General features: G+C 43.4%; 1 protein-coding gene across 1 annotated transcript; it reads left to right on the top strand.

Moving 5' to 3' along the window:
- Window positions 1-480: 480 nt before the first annotated feature.
- On the top strand, window positions 481-9,679 carry LOC138957122 (uncharacterized). The gene is made up of 2 exons (XM_070328286.1): window positions 481-655; window positions 5,650-9,679. The coding sequence occupies exon 2, from the start codon at window positions 5,748-5,750 to the stop codon at window positions 6,681-6,683; it is 936 nt and encodes a 311-aa protein (XP_070184387.1). The 5' UTR covers window positions 481-655; window positions 5,650-5,747; the 3' UTR covers window positions 6,684-9,679.
- The last annotated feature ends 3,374 nt before the right edge of the window (window positions 9,680-13,053 follow it).

Here is a 13,053-nt window from a genome sequence, read left to right as displayed (position 1 = left end):
GAAAGCAACAAAAAGGCAGACAAAGGCACACGCGCACACACACATACACACACACAAACACACACACGCAAACACACACACGCAAACACACACACACGCGCGCGCGCGCGCACGCACACACACACACACACACACACATGCAAATGAAAAATAAAATTAAAAAATGCACGTGGGAGTTCAAACACGCAAACAGGAAAGAATTAGACACAAAACCGTACTGTGTTATAGGTTTCCTCGCCCACACACACACACACACACACACACACACACACACACACACACACACACACATTGCACGTGGGAGTTGAAAGCCACAAACAAGGAAGAATTAGAAAGAAACAAAACGTACTGGAAATGTTTGTTTTCTCCAATTATGCAGTTATTATATTGGCAATTCCTTACGCCTGTCCCAGGCCCTCAAGTCGGCATCCTTGTCAGAGTGCAAGTGACAGCTAGTTTGCATAATGAGTGTGCCATCTACCTCGAGCCATTTGCAGCGTATCCTTGTCAGAGTACACGTGACAATGTGCATATGAGTGCGACACCTTCCTCAAGCCATCGTAGCGTATCCTTGTCAGAGTACAAGTGACAATGTGCATATGAGTGCGACACCTTCCTAGAGATTGATGAATAGACCTGCAATTTCATTAACAGAGTAAGTTCACGCCATATTTTAACTTTTTCTTTAATGTTCGGACATTTGTTTTCGTGTAAAGTTTACGACTGCACATTTGATTCTCCAGTACAAGTAATTGGATTGTGCTTTATTATGTTTATCATCGTGACTGGTCAGTTTTCACTAGATGTGTATTGTTAACAATCGTCGTAAGTCCTTGGAATTGCACAATATCGTTCACAATTATTGTAAGTAAGTCCTCGGAATTGTCAACACACACTCGTGATTGTTGTACTAAGTATTGCTTTAAAGATATACCCTCGGTTAGAAAAAATAAAAGAAAGAAGAAACAAATTGTCTCAAAACGCCCTAAGAGCTACACCGTTTGGTTTGGGAAATGAAATAATGACACGTAGCAAACACAATGAAAATATGTGAATAAGATTTTGAATTTTAAACGGATTTGTCTATCCCATGTTAAAGCAATTGGCCAGATCTGAGACTGTTTCACGGCAAGAACTGTGCGAAATCGGACGTTATAGGACCATGTGGCTTTTTCCTGAATCGTAGTTTAAACAAAATTAATCTGCATTTGTTCTTTAAAAGTTGAAAGCACCCTATAGCAATGATAAATGAATGAACATAAATGACTGAAACGGCTTGACTCTTCGGCGTCGGAGTCCTAATGATGTCGGGAAAATATCCGTCTTGCAGACGAAACACGTTTAGCTGTAGGAAATTGAATATCCATCGTCTACGGCCTTTTCACTCAATTTTTTTCCTCTCTTTTATTCGCTACACTTATGATGGTAAATATTCAAACGTGGATGGCCGAACCAGCTTGACTCTTCGGCGTCGGAGTCCTAATGATGTCGGGAACACATCCGTCTAGCAGACGAAACACGTTGTAGGAAATCGAATATCCATCGCCTTATGTTCCTCGCGGCCTTTTCACTCAAAAATCTTTCTCTTCATATTCGCTACACTTATGATGGTAAATATTCAAACTAGTATTTCCCAGAAGAGAAGTTGTCAATCTGCTATTTACCGCATTAACCGCTGGCAAAACAAGTAAAATCATGCCATGATTGTGTGGACTTTGTAGGGCAAGACCTGTTAAACGAAATATCAACCGAAAGGTCTGATCGGCTGCCATTTATCGGCATTTGCCGGTTTTAACCGGTAAAATACCGAGAATTACAGGTTTAAAGTTAACACCATCCTTTGCACTGCCATGCGTTCTATGGTGTATACTGTGGTTTGCTTTTAGAACAGTCATACTCCATGTTCGTGTTCATGTTTAAATGTCCATGTTTCTGGTGAGTGCAGTTTTATTGATATCTTGTTACCGGATCTAGCTTTTGTATTCAGGTACTTTTACCGAATACATTTTTTTTTTATTCAGTCAAAGTGATCTGAGGCTAAGCGCTTTGTCGCAAAGTGACGAAACAATGAACACGTAATCAGGGGGCTCTGTAGTTAAAAACACACACACACACACACACACACACACACACACACACACACACACACACACACACACACACACACACACCATCAGAAGTTAAATTAACATGGGATCTTATTGGACTCACCACAGCAGTGTAGAGAGTACAAATGCTCCCAACTATAGCCACAAAAACCCAGAGGAGCAACCCCGCGGCTGAAAACAGTCGAAAACGGTATGATTATTGATTGCTTTGTCAATCAATTCCTTTGTTTGTTTGGTTGGTTGCTAGTTTGTTTGTTCGTTTGTTTCGAATCAAAAAACAAAATGTGAAGGTTGTTGGAACGTTCAATTATTGACAAAACATAACGTTTTATTTACAGTGCGTCGAACCAGTGGTCCTGAAGTAGAGACAGACAGACAAACTTCTGTTGGTACAAATAATGAACTTATTATCTCAAGATCGTCAATGAATCTCGGATGCAGGATGCAGGCGAGGTCATTACTATGATAGCAGTTAGCAGTCTCTCTGTTTGTGGATGACTGTTTGTTTGTTTGTTTGTTTGTTTGTTTGATCTGCTGGCTTGTTAGTCGTTCATTCGTTCAATCAATCGGTGGTTTTGGCAGCAGTTTTACAATGAACAAGGAAATTAACAAGAAGAGCTAAAAATATTTTTAAAAAAGAACAGTCAGACTTTGACCTGTGTGTTTCTTGAATCCATGGCTATCAAGAGAAGGGAAGGGGAAAAGTATACAAGGAAAATGCATATATGAGGTACACTGGGTTTCATCAAACGATTAGCTCCCATTCATTGCAATAATGATGTGCAAAAATCTTTCTTTTTCGTTTTACATAGTTTCATATTCCGCTTCATATATAGTTTTGTAGCCGTCACAGTTCTAATCTTTCCTATTGTTCTGTCGAAGAGGGTCCTACCGTCATTCTCGTGTTCATGAATTCGTTTTGTGCCCCCGTGTTCAAGTGCCGTCTTGTGTACAATTATCTTATACTAGATCCCACACTAGCACACATGGTTTTGACCATGGGCACTCGATACGAGGTGGGCGGAACTGGTGTGTTGGATGCCACGTGGTTAGGATGGCGGGAGCCCTACCCTCCAACCCACCGGCACGGTTGGCCTAGTGGTAAGGCGTCCGCCCCGTGATCGGGAGGTCGTGGGTTCGAACCCCGGCCGGGTCATACCTAAGACTTTAAAATTGGCAATCTAGTGGCTGCTCCGCCTGGCGTCTACCATTATGGGGTTAGTGCTAGGACTGGTTGGTCCGGTGTCAGAATAATCTGACTGGGTGAGACATGAAGCCTGTGCTGCGACTTCTGTCTTGTGTGTGGCGCACGTTATATGTCAAAGCAGCACCGCCCTGATATGGCCCTTCGTGGTCGGCTGGGCGTTAAGCAAACAAACAATACAAACAAACAAACAAACAAACCCTCCAATCCATATTACAATATAGAAGTAGTCTAGAGAGCACGGTATCCAACCCGAAGGCCCCGTCCACATGGTGTCAAGTGCCTGTTTTTTTGATATTCTGCATCAAAGTGAACAAAAAGCCGGCCCAGGCTGCGCCATTGTGAACCGATTTGAAATTAGAAGTCAAATTAACCCAGATGAGATCACAGTAGCCGAACCCTTATGCATCACTTCTTTGGGTCATCGCGACCTAGACGCGGTAACGTGACATCAAACGCACTATGACCAGCTCTGGGTGATTTTGTGTCTTTAGCCAAGACATGATCGGAGAGGGCCGATGGGTATATGATACTGGTATGGAGCCACACGAACGATGGCATTTACACAAGCTTACTAAGTGTGATAGGGTGGAGTGGAAGGGGGGGGGGGGAAATAGGCCAGGCAGCATAAATGAGACGCCAAGACAGAGGTTGCGATAACGTGACTTTTATTAATTGTACACCAGAAATAATGGGAGAGACGGGACTAACTCCCTACAAAATAGGTATCTGAGGATACGCTTCACGCCTTTCGGTCTTAAACCATCGGAGCGTGACACACTGACAAGGACCGATAACTTCACAAGTTACTACAGGGGGCGCTACGCTATCTATAACGTCACACAGGATGTGACGCGCCCGCAACACAGGACACGCTATTACAAAACAAAGAACTAGGCTAGCGCGGAAAAACTGGGTCTCAACGGCGAAACAACGACACTGACGCTATAACGCCACTAGTATAAAATAGCTACATACATACGTGCACACCATAGCATCATTCATACGATCAGAACATATTATAGACAAGCAAAATTCAATATAAACAAAAGAAACAGCATCTACTTACAGTTCACTCCTCAATGAAGAACTAAACACACACGAAGTTACGGCGGGACTGTTCAACACATCGCCGGTCTGAATCACTCACCTCGCTGATGGTAAATAAGCTATTAAACCACAGGTCAAAGATGATACTCACAATCCAGCACAGGCTATCTGTATTTCAAAAGATGTCACACCAACACAAAGAACTGTTTCAAATAGAACACCGGTCTCAAGGCTTAAGCACACAGGCCGATCCACACACAGCGAAATCACCGGTCAGACTGACTGAACTCCAGGGCCGGACTACCGGGGGGGTTATGGGGGTTGCGCAACCCCCCCCCCCCCCCCCTAGCCTAAACATGTACCTTACTTATTTAATTTTTTTTTATTATTGCTTATTTTATGCCGTTTCATGCAAGGAGCGACCATTTTCCTATCTCAGAATATGACCTACCCGTCAGCTTCAGGGGGCTTCGCCCCCAGACCCCCACAACGAGGGGGGGGGGGGTGGGTTCTAGGGTTTCCGGACCCCCCCCCCCCCCCAGCCAAAAAATAAAAATATTGAATGAGGTATGCATTTCTTTATTTTACATTGAGTTTCCATTTTTGGGGTATTAATCAGTGACAAAATCTGCGGCCTGAAACTGGTAATGATCATCCTCAGAATGCACCAGATTGCACCATTTTGCATCCTTTTTTTCAAAAATTTTCCGGGGGGGCATGCCCCCGGACCCCCCTAGCAAGCTAGGCGCTTCGCGCCGTCGGCTCGGCGCTTCGCGCCTTCATACCCATATCTTCACAATATACTTTTGAAAAAAACCAGTCATAAAATGAACTGATCCGCCCCTGCCGCCAGGGGGGACATCCCCCTTGGCCACCACTGGCAACCCCCCCCCCTCCTCTTCGCCTAGTCCGGCCCTGAACTCGCACTGTCGGGGGTGAATGCGTACGCATCCGTTAAGGGATTAACCAATTAAAACCCAGCATCTACGCACAAAGACATACACGACACCACGGAACAAACACATACACGCATGGTCAAGGGGAATAATTGGGGTAGGGAACGAGAGAAAGAAACAACATTAACAGTACGTCAAATCGCCACACGGCTACATAAGCAACACTGGCGCGTACGGGGACAGAAACCTTTCAGGGGGTGGGGTAGGGAGGGTGCAGCAATAACATTCAACGCAGTGAATCTGTGTGTTTATTACCAGAGAGAGAACAATTAGTTCACAGAAATATTCACCAGAAAATAATGGTTTCACTGACTTCACTTCACATTGGCAGGTGCCGAATTCACAAACATCGGACACACATGAGCTCTTCCGCTGTTGGAGAAGAACCCATCCTCCCAGCATCCATCGGCAGCACCACTCAGGGAAACCATGACCCGAGGCGAGTCCTTTCTTTCTGCCCCGAACACTGCCGGACACTGGCTGGTCAGCTTAGGCCATCCTGCCCCGATGTGTAAAGGCTGGTCCAGTCTTAGACACTCCTTGTCCAGGTGGAAAAGGCCTCTGCTGGCCTGTCAGCTCGCCTTGATCCTTCTCCTGCTGGTCGTCCTGGTGAGCAGGCAGTGCGCGCGGGACCCTGCCGAGTTCCAGGTGGTGATGACGGGAGAGCAGCGCGAGTTGCTGCTGGACGCCCTGGGCGAGTTCCACACGACGCTGCAGGAGGCCGGCATCCCGTTCTTCATGTACGGCGGCACTCTGCTGGGGTCGTGGCGTCATCACGGACTGATCCCGTGGGACGACGACGTTGACGTCATGGTCTCTTTCGCGAGCCGGGACAAGCTGCGGAAGACCCTCGAGCTACTCGAGCCTCGCGGCTACACCCTCAACGTTGACCAGCGAGTCCGCTGGAAGTTGTACTCTTCACTCGCTACTCCCGTCAGCGGCACGACCTGGCGATTCCCTTACGTCGACATCAGCTTCTACAACCTCACGAGCAATCACATTGTTGACGCCGATCCCTACTTTGCCCCAGTCTACGTCTTTCCAAAGGATCACGTGTTTCCGCTGACCTTGAGACCTTTTGAAGGTCGTCAGCTTTCGGCGCCTAGCAACACAGCCGCCGTGCTGAATGCGACTTACAACCTTGACATTTGTAGGTTGAAACCCTACAGTCATTCAGAGGAGAGAGATGTTAGAAAGTGTTCGGAGGTGCCGTGTTCAGAAATCCAACAACGTGTGCCCTTTGTGAGCCGAAGACGTGTGGGAGGTGGGGTGTGTGAAGAATCCTTGATGCTGAACGGGACAGTCATCAGTCGGGTCATGCTGATGATCGATGACGGCTGTGTAGGATCTGGGCAGCGTCCTTAACTGAACGCCGCACGTTCTTCTGGTGTTCAATGTGTGTGTGTGTGTGTGTGTGTGTGTGTGTGTGTGTGTGTGTGTGTGTGTGTTTGAGGGTGTGTATCAGTGTGTGTGTGTGTGTGTGTGCGTGCGTGCGTGCGTGTGTGTGTGTGTCTCTGTGTGTGTCTCTGTGTGTGTTTGTCGAATGTCTCAAGGTTGTTGTATAGATGCGGAGCCTTCTGTCCTTTGATGGTAGTCATTCTCCAACTGTAAAACGTTATCATTTCATTACGGCTGCTTATTTCCTCGCCATTAGCACAAAAGCTAAAATATCTGATCCCCGTTACTCAAAGAAACACGAGTGTCCGCTGACCCGTATTAAGGGACACAATCAACTGCTCTTTTGGTGAGTTCGTCGCTCCCTGAGTTGTCTCTCTTGGGCTCTCTCGTGCTTGTTCTGTTTGCTTAAAGCATGACAGGTGTGTGTGTGTGTGTGGGTGTTTGTTTATTTGTTTGTTTGTTTGCTTAACGCCCAGCCGACCACGAAGGGCGGTGCTGCTTTGACATATAACGTGCGCCACACACAAGACAGAAGTCGCAGCACAGGCTTCATGTCTCACCCAGTCACATTATTCTGACACCGGACCAACCAGTCCTAGCACTAACCCCATAATGCCAGACGCCAGGCGGAGCAGCCACTAGATTGCCAATTTTAAAGTCTTAGGTATGACCCGGCCGGGGTTCGAACCCACGACCTCCCGATCACGGGGCGGACGCCTTACCACTAGGCCAACCGTGCCGGTGTGTGTGGGTGTGGGTGTGTGTGTGTGGACTGAAGATTATATTGAAACAAGGTTTGATTGAAATGTGTTGTTGTTGTTGTTGTTGTTGTTGTTGTTTTTGTAGGTAGTGGTGGTGTTTTGAACATCCGGCACAGCTTTTCATAAGCTAAACAAACGTTCTTTGAGGGGGCAGTACTACCTAGCGGACGGTACATTTTTTGTCTTTTTAGTACACACCTTAAATATTATTATATTTGTTCACATTATTGGCTGTATATAGATAAATGGCATAGTGTTCTACTAAAAAAGAAGTTTTTGAATATGTTAATTATAATGAGCACAGGGCATTTTTGTGTGAAGCTGTGTATAATTGTGACAGAAAATCATATAGTCTGTTTTCAAAAAGATGGCTGAAAAAGTATGTGATAAAGGTGTTAAACACTTGTCACAAGCAGTTTTAACTTGTTGCTCTGGAAGCCGAACCGATAATCGGTTTGCTAATGCTATATATGACCTTGACACATTGATGGCTTTTTCGACAAAATGTAATACTTTTTGGGGTTTTTAAACGTACCTTCCATACCATTTGTACTAGCCACAAAAACGTCGGTTCGGCCTCCTGCAAATGATTTAGATCATTTTTGTGGAAAACTAGAATTTTCTATCTTAAATAGTTTTAAGATATCTTTAAAAAAAACAAGAAAAAATATTAAAATTTCGTTAGCTTTTTTACCACAAAATGTTGAATATTTGCACACCGACTGTGAATACAAATTCTCATTCAGCACTTTCATAGCGAGGGTTATATTGCCTTCTGCTAAAATGTTAGCCATTTTGTATCTAAAAAGTGGCATTGCGAAACAAAACACACAAAAAGTGATTTTTCATGAAATCTCAGGTAGTTCTGCCCCCTCAATCATCTGCCACTGACATTAATTTTAGCTTGTCATTTTTCCTCCATCAACGTTGCTGCGTTGCATTGATCAATAGGTTCGTCCCCTCAACTCTTATTGTTTTTGGCATCTTTCAGAGGAAACAGCTGTTGGTGAAAACTCAACATTTAATATGCCCATATACTCGTGACGAATCGTTTTGAATGATTTGTTTGTTTTTTACATAGCAATAAGATGCGTTGTATTCAGCGGACATGCAGTATTATAGGATGACAAACGACATCTGGTGTTAAGCGTCTGTCACAATCTGTGACTGTGTACGCGAGGGAAATAATTTTGTTCGTAGATGGGTTTTTTCCAGTCCACTTTCAATGTCGAGTACGACTGTGTTCGACTGCTTGATAATTCGATCGCCTTATACGTTTTTTTCCAAGCTATAACATTCCTCAAGTATTACGATAATCCCATTTGTTGCTAATTTTTTTTGCAATCAATAAGCTATTTGTTTTAATATTATTTGTGGTTATTATTGTTTCTGCGTACATGCATATATAAATAACTTGTACACATATGTACGTATAAGTATGGTAGCAACATGCGACATTTTATTTTGCTGTCGAAAGCTTGAATCTACATGCAAAGATATTCCGAAAGATATAGATATCAACACACTCTGATAAAATCGCGTTAGTTTTGTGGCTGGATATAATTTACCCCCAAGAAGCCGCAATTTTGAAGATCAACTCAAAAATCTGAACTGGCTCAACATTACTTTGTGAATAGGTCTACAATCAACTACACGAGTTCGCGAGAAAAATATTTTGTTTTGCTGATAAATATTTGAATGGAACCTTGTGAAACTGCAAAAGAGAGCACCACAAAACAACCGAAACACTTAATATAACGTACTTTTGCGAATAAGTATACTCTGAACTACGCGAGTTGGTAAGAGAACTTGTTGGTTTTGTGAGATAGATAATTGAATAGAACCCCGGTAGACTGCAAGAGAACACCACAACGCAACCCAAACTCAACGTAACTTTTGCAAATGAGTATATACTGAACTACACGAGTTGCCTAGAGAATTGAGACCTCAAGACAGCACCACAAAACAACCCAAATTTAACTTTACTCTTGTGAATAGGCATACCTGGAACCAAATGAGTTTGAGACTTGTATAGAAGGACTTTCTCTCTCTTTCTCACTACCAGAGTAGTCTGTTATCTTACTGAAGGATTAGGAATAAAACGAAAAACAACCAAGAACGAAATAAAGCATGGAAAAACACACACGTACAACAACGAATCAATAGAGAACACTTTCAATTCGAATAAAGCAAGATGTCAAACTAATTTTTGTGTGCTTTATTTTAAACGAAAAAAAACCAAGTTTACAAACAGAGCATCAAATGCAATCATATGCGAGTAGGAGGATGTGTGTGTGCCGTAGGCGTTTGCCTTTTTTTATTTTTTGTTTACAAAGATTGAGAAGACCCAAACCTACTGAGGATTTCATTATTTTATAAAACTCGTTTCCGTAATTGCAGTTATAGTACAGCTTAGCACAATCAAAATTGAGGTATCACATTACACTTTAGGCAAAGACTGCTATACGGCGTTGTTACTTGATAGTTGCTGCCTTCATGTTAAACGAGTCAGAAAGAAAGGGAGATACTATGTGACATGCTTTCCCTGTGTTCACTGGAATGGATTTCTTAAACATGTGTATAAAGCGTTTCTCTATGAAATGAGCAATATGTTAAAAATCTGTTTTAATGCAACGATTTCAAATTCAAATTCAACATTTCAATGCTTTTAGGTTAAAAGCAAATACAATCGGTGGATTCCGGAAATAACTCTGTCGATGTTCTTTTTACATTTAGTCAAGTTTTGACTAAATGTTTTAACATAGAGGGGGAATCGAGACGAGGGTCGTGGTGTATGTGTGTGTGTGTGTGTGTGTGTGTGTGTGTGTGTGTGTGTGTGTGTGGGTGTGTGTGTGTGAGTGTGAGCGTGTGTGTGTGTGTGTAGAGCGATTCAGACTAAACTACTGGACCGATCTTTATGAAATTTGACATGAGAATTCCTGGGAATGATATCCTTTTTTGCGATAAATGTCTTTGATGACGTCATATCCGGCTTTTTGTAAAAGTTGAGGCGGCACTGTAACACCCTCATTTTTCAATCAAATTGATTGAAATTTTGGCCAAGCAATCTTCGACAAAGGCCGGACTTCGGTATTGCATTTCAGTTTGGTGGCTTAAAAATTAATTAATGACTTTGGTCATTAAAAATCTGAAAATTGTAAAAAAAAATAAAAATTATAAAACGATCCAAATTTACGTTCTTCTTATTCTTCATCATTTTCTGATTCCAAAAACATATAAATATGTTAGTTTGGATTAAAAACAAGCTCTGAAAATTAAAACAATTAAAAATTATGATCAAAATTAAATTTCCAAAATCGTTTCAAAAACTATTTTATCTTATTTCTTGTCGGTTCCTGATTCCAAAAACATATAGATATGATATGTTTGGATTAAAAACACGCTCAGAAAGTTAAAACGAAGAGAGGTACAGTAAATCGTGCTATGAAGCACAGCGCAACCGCTGCCGCGCCAAACAGGCTCGTCACTTTCACTGCCTTTTGCACTAGCGGCGGACTACGTTCAGTTTCATTCTGTGAGTTCGACAGCTTGACTAAATGTTGTATTTTCCCCTTACGCGACTTGTTTTTTTCATTCTTTTATTGGATTGTGAAGAGTTGCATTTCTTGAAAACAAAGAGCAAGCTACATGTGGCATTGAAGGCTAATCACTAGCAAGCGGTGAGTCTCCACGCGTGGTCGCTCGATCTGTGCACTGAGAGAAGCGGCAATGACAATGTCAACCCGGGTGTCCGTATACTTTCGAATGAAAAAAAGCGTTGTAACGCACGAAAAGTGCAGAAAGCACAGATCGGAGCTATTCCTCACTGGGATGTCAGTCGTTTGCAGGATTTCACTGGCACACATCCCTGACCAATCGCGGAGGCAAATCGCTCGAACGTGATTGACAACCAGTGTCATCTGTAGCTTGCCTCGGTGTTGCCAAGGAAAAGAAAGGACAAGTAACTCTCCCACAACCCAAACACACTTCCAGGAGTTATTTCCGAACATCGACTTTTCTGCAACTGATCAAGATCTGATATTTGAGAGGTATATAACATAATATGTACTCAAATCATTCGTCATGTAAACATCATGTTGCGTTTCATCCCCCCACACCCCCTTCGCACGCACGCGCGCGCGCACACACAGACAGAGACACAGACACACACACACACACAGACACAGAGACACAGACACACACACACACACACGCACGCACACACACACACACACACCTCGCGTATAATCAGGCATATTCACACATGGACGCTTGAGCAAATCATGACGTCCAGCGCCATTTTCAAAGGTTAATATAAATATTATACATGTTGCACCTTGATAACATCTTAACATTCTAGTATGGCACGTAGGAGAGACACGGTCAGCAGGTCTCTCCCCAGTCACTCCCCCTCACCGGGTAAAAAAGAATAGTATGCAAACAAGCCAACGAAGACAAGGCGGTAAGAAGAACAGAGATCCAAACAAAACTCACAAAAACAAGAAATTCCTCCGAGGTAGGAAAAACACCCCCGTCCTTAGCATTCTCACTGCCACCAACTGAGCAGGCACTGCTAACAAGTGTGGTCAGAAGTTAGACGTCAGAAGTCAGAGAGACAGAGAAACAGAGAGACAGAGAGACAGTCAGAAGTCAGAAGTAAGAAGTCAGAAGTCAGACGTCGGAAGTCGGAAGTCAGAAGTCAGAAGTCGGAAGTCGGAAGTCAGAAGTCAGAAGTCGGAAGTCGGAAGTCGGAAGTCAGAAGTCAGAAGTCGGAAGTCGGAAGTCAGAAGTCAGAAGTCAGAAGTCAGAAGTAACAAGTCAGAAGTCAGAAGTCGGAAGTCGGAAGTCGGAAGTCAGAAGTCACAAGTCGGAAGTCGGAAGTCAGAAGTCGGAAGTCGGAAGTCACAAGTTGGAAGTCAGAAGTCGGAAGTCGGAAGTCGGAAGTCAGAAGTCAGAAGACAGAAGTCGGAAATCAGAAGTCGGAAGTCGGAAGTCGGAAGTCAGAAGTCAGAAGTCGGAAGTCGGAAGTCAGAAGTCAGACGTCAGAAGTCAGAAGTCGGAAGTCGGAAGTCAGAAGTCAGAAGTCAGAAGTCAGAAGTCAGAAGTCAGAAGTCAGAAGTCGGAAGTCGGAAGTCAGAAGTCAGAAGTCAGAAGTCAGAGAGACAGAGAAACAGAGAGACAGAGAGACAGTCAGACAGACAGTTATTTCCCTTTGACCATTAATATGTCACTCTTAATCTTAATCCACCAATAACTCCCTAACCGTGTGTTTGACTGGTCCCAATTTTTGTAAGGACCGTCTCAGGAATGTATAGAACCTGTTCACCAAGTTTGGTGACGATCGGTCCGTTCATTCTTGAGATCTACTTGCGAACACAAACAAACACACAAACAAACAAACAAACAAACACACAAACAAACAAACAAACAAACACATCGACCGAAACCTATACACACCCCTATACCGGGGGTGTAACAAACAAACACATCCAGTGAAACCTATACACACCCCTATACCGGGGGTGTAATGAGAAAAAGACTAAATGTTAAGATACAAACTACGATGTAAAATGATA

This window comes from Littorina saxatilis, unplaced genomic scaffold (assembly GCF_037325665.1).
Source record: "Littorina saxatilis isolate snail1 unplaced genomic scaffold, US_GU_Lsax_2.0 scaffold_1827, whole genome shotgun sequence".
In the NCBI taxonomy this organism is placed as follows: Eukaryota; Metazoa; Mollusca; class Gastropoda; order Littorinimorpha; family Littorinidae; genus Littorina; species Littorina saxatilis.
This window is presented reverse-complemented; position numbering and strand designations above follow the sequence as displayed.

Bases quoted from the DNA above. Each gene is read 5' to 3' on its own strand.
- LOC138957122 (XM_070328286.1), top strand. From the start codon at position 5,748: ATGACCCGAGGCGAGTCCTTTCTTTCTGCCCCGAACACTGCCGGACAC.